The 14522-nt window shown below is 39.3% G+C and overlaps 1 protein-coding gene across 1 annotated transcript in view; it reads right to left on the reverse strand.

Moving 5' to 3' along the window:
- Nucleotides 1–10544, reverse strand: part of emc2 (ER membrane protein complex subunit 2) — a 95074-nt gene extending 84530 nt beyond the window's left edge. The window contains exons 1-2 of the mRNA XM_034175373.1: nt 10462–10544; nt 8826–8939 (exon numbers count right to left, since the gene is read on the reverse strand). Coding sequence (XP_034031264.1) covers nt 8826–8939; nt 10462–10501 — 154 coding nt within the window. The 5' untranslated portion in view covers nt 10502–10544. The remainder of the gene's footprint in view (nt 1–8825; nt 8940–10461) is intronic.
- Between the last annotated feature and the right edge of the window lie 3978 nt (nt 10545–14522).

A 14522-nucleotide genomic window follows, 5' to 3' on the forward strand; every position in this document is an offset into this window, starting at 1 on the left:
ATGAACACCACACTTTCCTTTAACATGTTTCACTTGGTTTTTAAGTACAATAATAATAATAATAATGTTGAATGAAATGTTTTCATTCAGTCAACTGTAACATTAGAACATGCTGACTAACACCTTGGCCACAGAAGACTAATAATGGAATTAATAATACATGTAGTACAAGACTGCTTTGACAAGAAAAACATACCATCTGCTGAATGCCCCCCCCCAAACCATTAACTAAAAACAATATTAAAATCGAACTCCACCTCATAATGCTTGCTTCTTCCAAACCAAACAAATGTCTGGAGTTTCTCTGGCCTTTTATTATTATTCTTGCTTGTTTTGATATTTGTCATTTCCTCTCTCAGCCAATTTAAGACCTGGTTTCAATAAAATCACGTCATGTTAAGTGTTCCTTCACAGTTTTAAGAGACTGCATTACCCCTTTAAAAATCATGTGTCACTCAGTTTTACAGCGATTCGTACAGCCAGACAGTAGTCATATTAAAAAAATAAATTTAACAAATCTTCATACTTTGAGTCATTTATGGCTGGGGACACATTTCTACTAAAATAAAATAAAAATAAATGCATCAATATACAACTGCCTATTTATTCTTTTACAAACCCTAAACCATTATAATGGTCTTCCTGAAATCTGCCTGTTCCAAAAAAGCCAAGCAATTAGTGCGCTTGCTTCCAGAACAAAAAAATTCCTGGTTCAAGACCACCCCTGCCCATTCTCCGTGTAATACTGCATTTACACATAGGCAGGATGCGTTATGAATGTCATATCTGCGTCATTCTTGGCACATTCCTGACATGCTTAACGTGACTTAATGCATCTGAATAGGGTTCTTAATAGTGTGTGTTGGTGCGTGATATTCGTGATTTTCGTGGAGCATGTTGTTGGCTGTCAAAAATAAATCTTCCACGAATGTCACGCACCACCCTCATTTCGCCTCATGTCGTGGAGGTCGCAACTGAGCATGGTGATCCTTAATGGAACGTGACAGCGTTCTTCTCTGACGTGCGCACAATTAAACCCTGCTGCACCCCATGCAGTTTCAATGCTGCAGTATGCTGAAGAAGGACAGTGACACCAAGTCAGCTAAAAGTCTTGTTCCAATGCCCCTCAGGGCGCTCCTGCAGCTGTTTCACCTACTGCATGTGCCTGCTGTTTGGGAAAAGAAGCAAGACGAGAGCCGCATGGAGCCACACATCTGGCTTTCTCCATCTCCTCCTCCTCTCTGCACCACTCCATGGCACAGAGGCAAAGTAAGCATGCAATCACAAGTTCACACAAGTTCTTCTGCTGTGGATTAATCTATATTTTGAGGAGCAAACTGGAGCGATCTGAATTATTCAGCAGCTGATGGTGGAATGAATATGGGTGTGTGGGTGTGTGTGTGTGGAGACAATTCACCTCATTCACAACGTTACGCGCAATAGCGCAGAACATTATTCTTGACCATGCGTAATGGTTCCTGATAATTTGCCAGCAACACTGGCCATTAATCGTAACGTGTGGTAACAGGTTGCAGCAGTTCCTGACGACACTTGACGCCTCTGCCTCAAATCATTACATTCATGATCAGCGGCCAAGAATGTGTACATGACATTCATGACTTGTTGTCGCTATGTGTAAATACAGCATAATGTTGAGGTGCTCCAGGAAGGGCATTCAGTGTAAAATGTGCGCCAAATCAACATGCAGATCCATCTCAGATTTACTGTGGTGACCCCGAGAATAATAAGGGAAAAGCCAAAGGACCTTATTTACAATAGAAATGATCATCAAACTTTTAGCATTTACTGAGAAAAGATGTTTAAATTTACTTAATCTGAAGAAATTTGATGCTTACAGGCGAAAGGTATGGCCTAAAACTTATATCACGGTATAATCTGAAGCACAAACAGTATTGCATGGATTCAGCTGGCAAAACATATGAACAGTTCATTCACTACTGGTGAACACAATGGGCCATTTTCCACATGATTCACACTTTATTTGAATGTTTAATGATATCTGACTAAACCCATTTATATGCATGTTAAATGTGACTGGTGTTGTGTAAATGGTGTGCATGTTTAATAATTTTGTCACTGTAGTGACACTTTATAACTTTTTCACTATAGTAGACATGCAAAAAAGGTCCCACAGCCTTGATATAGTCCTATTTCATGGACTATTTCAGAGCTGGTGGGAGGGTCAGTTTCTTTATGATATGATGATGGATGCATTTGAATAGTCCTGATTCATTATTTGCAAACTGACCAATGAATAATGTCCACCACATTTTCATACAACGTCTTGCAATGTCATAAAAGTATTACAGCTGCGGTGCCATCAAAACAAGCAAGATGATCATCTCACGTCCACGGGATGTTAAATGTTTAAAATTTAACTACAAATATTCTCAAAATTCTATTTATTTTACCATATTTTTCCAACAGCAAAGTCAAGTTTCTTTCGATCTCCGTGTCATCAAACTTCAGCAAGTCCGCCATGTTTGTTTTTGTCTCGCACCACGTTCCCGCATTCAAGAGAATATAGTTCAGTGTAACTTCCCCCACTTTTTTCTCCCCTCCCCCATCACCACAATTCTTTATTAATATAGCATATGTCAGAATCCATTACTGCTCCATGCCCAAACAGTTGGTGGTGGTAATGCACCGTGTTGGCTTGCAAACCGTCAATAAACACGAAAGAAGAAGTGGAGCGTGCATTCGGCCTTTTCCGTTACCGAGTTTCGGCAATCTTCATTAGCATTTTAAAATTCTCGGCGCGGGAAGTTGCAGGAAACGAAGAAGACGCAAACCGAACAGAACGCTTTGAATAAATGAAACTAATATCTTCGAAATTATAACCACTCAAGAAAAAAGGTCAGTTCCAACTTAAACATTCATTCACAACACTTAAGTCTCGGTCCCACCGAATAATAAGCCATGAATAATGAGCCACGTACGGGTGTGTAAGCAATTATTTGGAAAAAATGATCCACATTTTAAGCCATCACGTATCCACTATTAAGGCACCTCTATGTGTCTCTCTGTACCTCACATGTGCCACGTATCAGCCTCTAGTGAACCACAACCGACCTGTCATTGAGCCCTGTCCAGCCTCGAATGGCTCATGTCACTGCATATGATCCACGTCAAGCTGCATATGATTCATGTAGCGCCACGCTTGTGCACGTTTAGGCATGGATTTGGTCCAAACCTCCAGCCCTCCCACACTTTGTCCCTTTAAAGTGTGGGTTTTCAATTCACAGCATCCATTCAGGATGTTGTCACATTTTTTAAACAGAGTCCAAAAAAAAAAAAAAAAGACGCTCCAGCCGGTGTGCACATCCATGCACCATGCTGCTGTTCACCTGTGTTCCAGAGTCATTAAATGCAGCAGGTCTGTGTGTCCCCCCAGCTGACCAAAAAAAAAAAAAAAAAAAAGACATCACAATGAGGTGGCCGCTTGAATTATATACAACTGCGTGGATCGATCACTCCCCCCACCCCAAAAAAAAAAACAAAAAAAAAAACGCATCCATAACCAGACCAGCTAGAACCAAACCACGGGTTCCTGGACAGCACTTCTTCTCGCTGGCTTTGTTTGTTCCGCAGCTTACAGTCATTCTGACATTCGCCTTCTGTGTAAGTGCGAGACATTGTGTCAGCGCACATAGAGTGCGCCTCATCTGATCCATTATCACAACATGTTAAATCTATCATAAACATACTTTTACAGCTGCTTATAAAGAAGGAATGAACATGCAACTGTGTTACCAGGCTATTAAAACATTACAAATGATTACCTTTTAGGCTTTTCCGAATATGTCCTCCACCTCAGCGCACGAGACAGAGACAGGAAAAAAGCTCCCAATGAAACATCCTCTGTGATTCCAGAAGCAATTAGAGGTGTTTTCAACATCCAAGCTCTGACAGAAAATAACCACTAACTTCTCAAAGCTACTGGCTCTGTGGGCTAGTGGCAAAAAGTGGTCAATGCCTAGCCCTTTAATAGTAATAGCATTACAACATATTACACATTAGGGGTGCAACAATACACTAGCACCATGATAATGTCTCAAGATACGCCTATCATAATAAACAATTACATTACTGTTCACACTAATTCTGTAGAAAGTAAAATTATTCTGTAGTGTAAATTTAAATTTTTGATCTTATTTTTTGTATATTTTATAAATCATTTATGATTCTTGTGCAAGATATTTTCATCGTAACATGCTACAAAATATTTTAAAACAATTCGATACAGGCTTCACAATACGATTATGATTCATGATGCATTGTTTGTTACACACCTATTACGCATAGTACAGTGTTTTGAAAAGATTTACTGTGCAAAACAAAAGCCTTTTCTCAAGTGCAAAAATGGCTTTTTTTCTGCCCATCTCCTCTCATTGATTTTTCTGACATTTGTGATGGGCACATTCATTTGCATTCCTCATAATTCATACCGTGTTTTATTTGAGGTGACAGAAAACATGTATGACAACTTGTTGCTAAGTTGCAACTTATCTTTTATTGCCTAATCTCTGACTTCTTAAATCCAAACCTTGAACATACTCTGCTCTACTGATCAGCCGATAAAGTCAAAATCCATTCCTTAGGGCAAATTCATACCATATACACTATCTATCCCTCACTGTGCCCATTCAGGGTGTATATCTAGAGTTGTACCATGAAGGATATCTGGTGTAAAAGGTGCCACATCAACATGCGGATTCGTATGGGATCTGCTGTGGTGACTGTGGAAAAAAGGAGAAGCCAATAGAAATTACGGCACTTTCTTAGTGCCAAGTTCACTGTAATAAAATTGGTGAGCAGTTAACTCAAGATTGTTGGCGACTCAGTTCTCAAATGTTTTTTCTCAAAGTAAATGCATGTCTGGCGTTTTCCTGGAGCTGGGGTTACTGACATCACCAGGCAGCTACTTCAGATTGTTGACTCAAATCCGGAGGTAGCGAGTGCGGTCAATCATGCAGGAACGAACATCATTTGATGTCAACAGTCAGAGTTGCTGAAGCACGATTTTGCCGGTGCAAAATTATTTCCGTTTGATGTTCAGTAAGGGAACGTTTTTTCCAAGAAACAAGAACACAAGTAAAGGAAATGTCACTCTGTGATGCTTTAATTTGTATAAATTCTAGCAAACGTCAGAGGTTATCTCAGAGTCTTCATTATTATCGATGCAAAAATGAATACTTAAAAAGAATGGCGTTCACAAGACTATGGATAATTCATGAGTTGCCCTCTGGATATGTAGCGTGAGAGGAGAACAAAAATGTTTGCATCAACACAGTAATGATACAATGATGGATGTGTGCAATACCGTACAACACTGTGTATGGCATTGTTTTGCCTTTTTTCTCAGATGCAACTTATAGCTCTTTCAAAATAACCAAGCTCAGTTATGAAACACACACACACACACACACACACACACACACACACACACACAGAGAGAGAGAACGCGCTCTGTGCTTAAAAAAAATCATTGGTAAAAGGTAAAATTCAATTAAAAGCCAGGCTGAAAAGATAGGTCTTTAGTTTGCTCTTAAAAAGTATCAACACTCTCCACCAGCACCAGAGGACTTGAGAGTCTTCACAGTCCAAAAGCAAATGTGATAAATAGATATGAACAAGCACTGTAAGAGTTTTATAAACCAATAAAAGGATCTTAAACATCAATTCTAAAACTCGCAGCAAGTTAATGCAGAGACTTTAAAATGGGTGTAACGTGAGCTCTCTCTCTCTCTCTCTCTCTCTCTCTCTCTCCTGGACTGAGAGAGAATCAATCAATGCTGAAGGTAATAAAAGCATGAATCTACATCTCTGTATTTGCTTGAGAGAGAAATGGTCCACTTTCGCAACATTCGTCAGATGCCGTTTTCATTAAATTTCTAATATGTGGTACAAAACTGAGATTTGAAGTGGGGGAGGTGATGGTTTCGTGGTTAAGTGTTGGGCTTGAGACCAGCGGATCCTTGGTTCAAACCCCTACCTGACCGGAAAATCACTAAGGGCCCTTGGGCAAATTCCTTAATCCCTTAGTTGCTCCCAGTGTGTAGTGAGTACCTTGTATGGCAGCACAGCACCCTTACATCGGGGTGAATGTGAGACATTATTGTAATGCGCTTTGAGCATCTGATGCAGATGGAAAAGCGCTATATAAATGCAGTCCATTTGAAGTCATCTGTGATTAATTAAGTTTACTGTGTATTATTTAAGTTGTCAAACTAAAAAAAGTGAAAACATTTCTCATTTTGATTTTGCTTAAACTAAGTCAGATGTAAGTGAAGTAAACTTTATGCATGGAGGAACTGTTTTAACATTTTCTCTCATGTACTGCCCATCACTATGTTTAACATGTTAAATCTAATCATATTTTCTCCAAATTATGGCTAGCCACACTGCTTCTGTAAGTTCTGCAACTTTAGTGGTTAACCATGCAAGCAGCTAACAATAACTACACCACAAAATATTTTGATGAAAAATGGCTTCTGGAACATAATGGACTTTAGGGGAGACAAGTATGTAGATCATGCTGTATGTTTTGTTTAAAACTTTTTAATGCACAGAAAAATGCAGTTTCAGGCATTGTCAAGTTCAGAAGAAACACAAGGCTGTATTTACATAATCACTGTTATCTGACGCCAAATTATTCTACATTCCCTCCTGGAGCGCCAAATTGGGGAAATAAAACTGATTCTTAGATGTGCTGCGATGCAGATGATTCGGAATCAATTCAGAAGTGTCAAAAATTACATTTCTAATTGTTAAAAATATTGCATTGATGGAAAAATGAAAAGACAACAAACATGAGAAACCATATTACATGTTTCCACATGGAAGAAAAACAGCCGGTTGTAGTCCCGCTAACCAGAGAACCATCGAGCAAGCGATATCAAAGCTTCCACTAAACCCAGAAAGGGTGTGGCCAATTACAACTATCACAACTGATAATGTCAGCGGTTTGTATCTATCTGTATTTGGTCACTGAGAACCAAGAACTCTGAGCTACATTGCACACTTTGGACTGGAGATATACAATTTCATCTTAGGATATTTTACTGACAGTGTCAGTAAAAGCCATTTTTGGAATGATTACATTCCTCACTGCGCTTATGTAAAGCTTCTAACCAAAATCTGACAGTTACTACGAGAATGACTTTAGGCAGAAGTCTGTTTTTTTTTTTAAAGATACTGATTCAGAATATATTCCAGTCTCTTAATTTACAACAAAGACACCGCTACAAGCAAACATCTTTTACTGCTGTGTCTTTACTTTACTGGGAAATATGTTGGCAACCGTAAAATCTTAAAATTGACCCACTAATGGAAGTAAATATATCGGTTTATTTGAATTATGGATCATTACAAATATACTTTCTTTTAAAAGTAGCGTGCAGTCACATTGTGAGAAAAAAATTAATTATGAATTTTAAAAAAATGAAACGCCTTTACTGTCATTGTACATGAACATATACAGTGAAATTTGTCCTGTGCATTTAATCTTAGTTTTGGAATTGGAGCCGTTGTGCTCACTCGAGCACTGAGCAGTTTTTAAATCAAGCCGACTTGACCAATTATTACATGTACTGCAGCTAACCTGACAGCTCTTGAGATAGCATGAATTGTCAGATATTGTGTCATATTGTGCAGAATGCAATGTCTTACACCAGTAACAACTGTAGTCAGTGGAATTTCTTACCTCCACTGTTCCTGGGGTGCAATTTACCCCAGGAACAGTGGCTTTTTCTGGACCAATTTGTCCATCAATAAGATCCACTTCTTTATACAATAATCAACCTCTAAACCAACATTACGGTATGTGCAATTTCCCTCTATGAATTGCAAGTCATTTGAGTGTCTTTTCCTGTCTCTGTGTTGTAAAATTGGTCATTTTTTTGGACTTTTCTACCAAATGTATTTGATCCACGATCGAAATGTAATCAGCGGGCGCACTGCAAAACTTTTAAAATAACGTTTCACCCCACCCAGTGATGTGTGAAACTTAACACCATATTACAGTGCAGGCAGCAAGCAGCATTTTGTTAATAATCACCAGCCTTGAATAAAGACATGCCTCATTTAGGTGCCGTCCAGTCTTTTAATCAAGTTATTACGTTACCACTTTCCTCAAATCAGCGAGTGTCTGTCCTAAACTTCATTTCATACCGCTGCTGTGACTGAGTAATCCCAGACTTCTCTGTCTAGTACATGCAAGGGGTTTTTAATGGAAATAACTGCGATGGGATGGGGCGTTTTGTCTGATGTGAAAATCTGTTATACAACATCCAGTAAATACGGTGTTTATTACATGGAAAAACACACAAAAGCATTGAGACTTCTGCTTTTGTCCAGTGAGAATGAGTATCGGGTTTATACAGTGACACATTAGGCGAGTTATAATGCAGATCATTTCACTGCGTGGCTGCATCATCCACATGTCATGCAAGAATGAACCAGAGTCACACGTTTAGCTGGCTACAGTTTAAGCTAAAATTAAAATACAATGCAGGTTTTTCTTCTTTGAAAATTGACCAAAATAAACTAAACAGCAGAGCTCTCTCTACTGAATGTAGGCAGTGCTGAGAGATTTCTGAGCTCAATTAATGACTGCAGAACTAGAGTCAATAGATACATGGCCAAGATCAATAACTTGCTCAAGCTTGGGCTTGACCTTCCCACCCCTATCAAGAACCTTTTAATTACATCACAGCCATCTAAACTGCTCTTTTGGGCCTTGCAAAGAATTTTCTTTTTTATGATGTGTAATTATGCACTAAATCTGTTCTTCACAAACTTACTGTCATCCCCCAGTTTAGATCCATGTTCACTGATCAGTTCTTCACCAACATCGACAATTTGTTCACTATTTCTGCAATTATCCTCTCTCCATTTACGAAGCTTGTCTCTCATCTCTGTGGATAAAATTAAAAATAAAAGGATTAAAAACAACCCAATGCAAGTGCAAAATAGATGAAAGCACACATTAATTGTTACATTGTTGACATGTGGTACCTATAATACATAAATAAACATGAGTTTACACTACAGAATTATACTATTAACTAATGATAACAAAAGTCACAGCCTGATTCCATCTAAACACAATTGGCAAACGGTTTTAGTAATGACCAAATTATATTTCCATAACTTGATCTATAAATCCACAATGTATACAGTATCATCAAAAGAGCATAACAGAAGAAAGAGAGTCTGAAAAAAATTAAATAGATCCTTTTCATTTGATTGGTAGATTGTATGTCACATGTCACTGATTATTGTATTGTATGATTTGTCATACATTTTGGTTCTATACTTTTCGCTTCATTGAACAACTTGCATCCATGATGCGAGGCAGCTAAATGTAGTACACTACAACCCAATTAGAAGGTTATGCAGTGTTCTTGGGGAAATGCAGTCAGATGAAGTTCCTATAGTGAATTTTCGCTGGACCAAGGAAAGTAGACAGGCACCTCCACACAGTCTGGTTCAGTCCTCTGTGGCTCTCACTGAGCTCAGTGGTGTGTCAGCAGCTAGCCTGACGGATGGAGTGAACTTCTATGTGGGCACAGAGCAGTTCTCAGGTCGCGGGTGAGTATATACAGCTTTGGGGTTTGGTTAGGCTTGACCCAAAGAAGTAACATGGTGCCACTTCTATGTGGGCTCACCACGCACAACGAAAAAATAAAGAATAAAGAGAATAAAGGCGTTAGTGTTGGCTCGGTAAATACCCACACTAACACCTTTATAATTTTAAATAAAATATCAAATGACAAGGATATATTTCTGTCATAATAAAATAATGAATATTTTCCATTTATGCAACGGAAATATTATTTTCTGTACTATCAATTCAAGCAAATGTTCTTTCATTAATTTATATATTGTTAGCAACATCTGACGTCATGACAGTCCTCTGCTGCAGAACATGTGCTACTAAAAGGACCAGATTGACGACTTTCTACCATTAACAGGTGAAAGATGCACAACGTCCGTCAGGTCTACGTCTTTAAGAAAGACAAACACACACAAAAAAACATCATGACTGTAATAACAAATGTTTTGCGCAGGGATGCACAGAATTAGCAACAGCTAACACTAGCTGAAGGTGCCACATTTTAGTCGGGTCCCATGCTACAATTAACATAAAACGCACACAAACGACAATATTTCCTTTTCTGTTTTACATTAGTCACGGCACGTACACCATCAGTTAATTATAACAAACCTGCTGGTTTTGTTTAGCTGCTTTAAGCAACAAAACAGCGAAGTTAGCTTTGCTAATTCGCGTTAGCTATACAGTACACATTATCGACAACTCGTCCTCCGAGTATGGAATCCCGGAGACGTGACCTTACACTCAAGTAAAATCTTCAAAAAGATACAAAAAGACGATAAACCCACAATAAATTGGTTTATTTTTGCTTGCTTTCTTACCTTCCCAACCAACATCATACAAGTCTGACACCGACGCCATGTTTCCTCAACCAATGACGCAGACGGACGTGCTTACGTCATTGACTTGCAAAATAATAATAATAATAATAATAATAATAATAATAATAATAATAATAATAACAGAAGAAGATTGATTTGATTTGAATTTATTCGGCAATAAAATTACATAAAAATACTGCCGAGGATAACACAAGAAAGCTTCCAATATGGATGCTTATTTACATTGTGGTCCCCAGAATCAATCAATATCACATATATTCTGGAAATGTCCTTTCAGTCAGTCAGCCTTTCTGGTTTGATATTAATTTATTTATAAAAAGTAAATTAATTCATAATTCATTTATTAGTGTGATAAAAAAAATGTTCAGTAGTAAATAAAAACACACTTAATGCATAAATAGAAATATGTCTAGAAATATAAAAATAAACAATAATAACTTGACCAACAAGAAGAGGTAATGTAAATTTTATTTTTTAACAAAATTCCACACATACACTCCAGCACTGTAAAACCCAGCATAACGATTTTTCACTGTTTTTAAATTTATTTATTCATTATTTTCCCTAAAACATACTTGGACTCACTTAAAGTCTGCAAAACCCCCAAAGTTGTATAAAAACAAGAGGCACATACTGAATACCAATTAAGATTGAGGCATTTTTGCCTGTTGCTATTTTTTATTCATTTATTTATTTATTTATTTATTTATTTATTTATTTATTTATTTATTCATATGATTTATTGTAGCAACTCTCTGCAAAGCACTCCATCAAAGCACTTTGTGTACCCTTGTGCGTGTAACTGTACTGTTATGTTTGTTGTAAATAAAGTTTGTTAATTATGAGCTTTGGCTGACCTAGGTTAGTTTCCCAGTAGTCGTGCCCCTTGTGAACTTTATGCGGGAGCCCTGTGTGCCTGCATCCATGCAACACATCAGGGCCCCCAAAGGTGGTGCCAGGCTGCTGAAGATAGTGGGTGAGCTCTACTCTGGGTCCCACTGCACTGCAAGGTGTACTTTAAGATGTTAAATATTGCACAAATAAACATATAAATGAGTGTGTTGAAAAACGTGTTAAATGCATTACTTTTCCTTTTGCATGGTGCAGCCTGTGCATACATCATCCACTTACAGGTTATTAATCAACAAGACTCAGAAAAAAACTGCACATTTTTGATTGCTGTCATTCCTCATTAAATGCTAACATTACATAATATTGTGCTGGACCACTTAGACATGTTGAAATGTTATATCCTAAGTTACTTGTGAGTATTTTGTCCACACCACAGAAGCCGTCCCTCAGCTGCCAGTGTTATTTCATTTTAAATTCCCAGATTAACTAAAATACCAGATGTGTAGACAGATCCATTTATATTGTTACATTAATCTTTTCTACTGCTTTGCAATTTCAGAAAACTGCACTGTTGCTTTGCACAGATATCACGTTTATTGACACATATTGGTATTATTCTTTTTTCTATTTTAAGCTGTCAATACACATTGCATGTGAGTGCAATTTACATGCTACGTTTGTAACATTAATTTACCTCTGGGCTCAGTGAAATCTGACTGTCTTTTTATATGTTTATTTGAGAGCAGCACGATAGCTGTTACCTCACATCAAGACGGCTGTGGCATTACTTGCCGCCTGGTCTTTTCTGCGTGGACTTTCCATGTTCTCCCCATGTTTGCATGGGTTCCCTCCGGGTACTCCGACTTCTTCCCACATCCAAAGACATTGGAATAAACAGGTATAGAAGATTACTGAATGAATGTTTGTTTACCTGCATGTTTGGATGATTACGCAAAAGGTTTTCACCAAATTTTCACAAAACTTGGTGGAAAGACAAACTGCTCATTGAACAAGAACTGAATGATCATTCATTAGAGAACATTGACGAACATAAGAAAATGTGTGACAGTGAACAAGATAAATCAAAACCAGCTGGACAGACTTCCTTCAAAATTGGTGGGAGTATTACTCAGGTAGATATCAAGAGGTGATTACATTTTGGAGTAGCTTGGTGATAGGTCAAAGGTCAAACTCATGGAAAACATGGTCCAAAAAAAAAAAACACCTTTTTTGCATAGCTCAACAATCAAGAAGCCTAGATGGATGATCTCAAGCATATATTAATCAGCAAAATATTTGTGGTTGATTGGCACACAGAAGTCACATGATGAAGTCATACATAGTCAAAAACACATTGCTTATGTATATTTTCTTGTGCTTTCACATTGTGGTGTGCAGTGCTCAGGGTATATACCAGCCTTCTAATGCCTTCCATTTAAATTTTAATTTCTGTTCATTGTAGCACTTTATGGTAATGGTTTGTATTTTAAATAAGATGTGACACAGTTAATTATGTACTAAGACGCACTTATTGATCCTTCCCGCTGATGTCACCTGATTTTGTCTGGTGGCATTAGTACAACAAAAAGTACCTACTTTAAGTTTTTAATCGGCTGCAGATGGTGAGACATATGAACATAAATTAGCATGCATCGAAAGCTTGGATCCCAGATGAATTTTCAACAGTGATTCCAGTGTGGTTAGAAAAATTCTGCTGCTGACTTCTCATGTTCTATTGTTTTTGCTGACAGGATGATGGAGGCCTCCTCTGGCACTGGCTGACATCACTAAGAACACCACAATTGGTGCCATGACATACTTTCAACTGAACAATGTCCCCTTTTTCTAAAATAATAGTGAAAGATGGACAGCAAGAAAAGACACACCATGTTTTCATATTAGATAAACTTGACTGATATTACAGAATTTAAGTTGTAAAAGTTTGACCTTTTAAGCAAGACTTTGAACCAGTTCAAGGACTGAAGACAACAACCAAAACAATTATATCCTTCTTTTGGCTTCTCCTTTTTTTGCCCATATGGATCTGCATCCTGATATTCCTGCTGTGTGGGCCGCTGAAGAGGAGGTACTGCTGGCCCACCACCACCAGAGGGCGCCCTGCCTGGAGTGCGGGCTCCAGGCACCAGAGGGTGCCGCCGCCTCACGTGAGCAGCTACGGTGACAGCTGTCACCCATCACCTGAGACAGCTGACGGCAATCAGCTGTGGGGTATATCAGCAGGACGGCACCTCCACCTCATTGCCGAGATATCGTTTCTGCCAGAGAGGTAACGTATCGAAGCTACGGAGTGTATCTTTTTGGATTGTGCTAGTTTGTGGATTACTGTTCCAACGAGGGGTGGAGGTAACTTCCCTGCTGTTCGGAGTCCTGGGTGCAAACGCGCCCCCATCTAACTGTCCTTTGTTCCTCGCCAGCAGTACCAGGTCCGACACGCGGAGGCAGTGGCCACCTGGGAGTTCGGGACTTGGCGGCTCCAGTATTCCCGGGGTCCTGTGGCGGAGGAAGCCGTGTGGTTCCGGTCTTACCTTGGAGAGGCGTCTCCTATCTTCGAGCCTGCCCACACGACACTTTTGTGAATTGACTGTTGTCCATTGCTGTGATTGGTTGTATTCGTTGTGCACATTCACAACAGTAAAGCTTTGTTATTTTGACTTACTCCATTGTCCGTTCATTTGCGCCCCCTGTTGTGGGTCCGTGTTCCTACACTTTCCCAACAGGATATCTCGGCCAGCGTCATGGATCCCGAGGGGCGTCAACCGGCTGTTGAACGGCCAATGGAAGAACAGGACGCGCAGGCGTCCGCGGGAGGGGTAATCGGTGAGTTGCAGCGGATCCTCACCGCTTTCACAACTCGGTTGGATTTCATGACCGAGCAGAACGTCCTCCTGAACCGCAGGGTGGAGGCTCTCGCCGCGCAGGTGGAAGCGCGCCCTCCGGGCGCCGCTGCGGCTCTCCCTCCCGTAGATCCTGTGCGTAACGTTGACGTTCCACTGGTTGTTCAACGACCTCTCCCTCCTTCCCCGGAAGCATACATAAGCCCTCCAGAGCCGTACGGAGGCTGTGTGGAGACGTGCGCGGATTTTCTGATGCAGTGTTCGCTCGTCTTCTCACAGCGTCCCGTTATGTACGCGACCGATGCTAGTAAAGTAGCTTATGTCATAAACCTG

The sequence above is a fragment of the Thalassophryne amazonica genome, chromosome 7 (genome assembly GCF_902500255.1).
Source record: "Thalassophryne amazonica chromosome 7, fThaAma1.1, whole genome shotgun sequence".
Lineage (NCBI taxonomy): Eukaryota > Metazoa > Chordata > Actinopteri > Batrachoidiformes > Batrachoididae > Thalassophryne > Thalassophryne amazonica.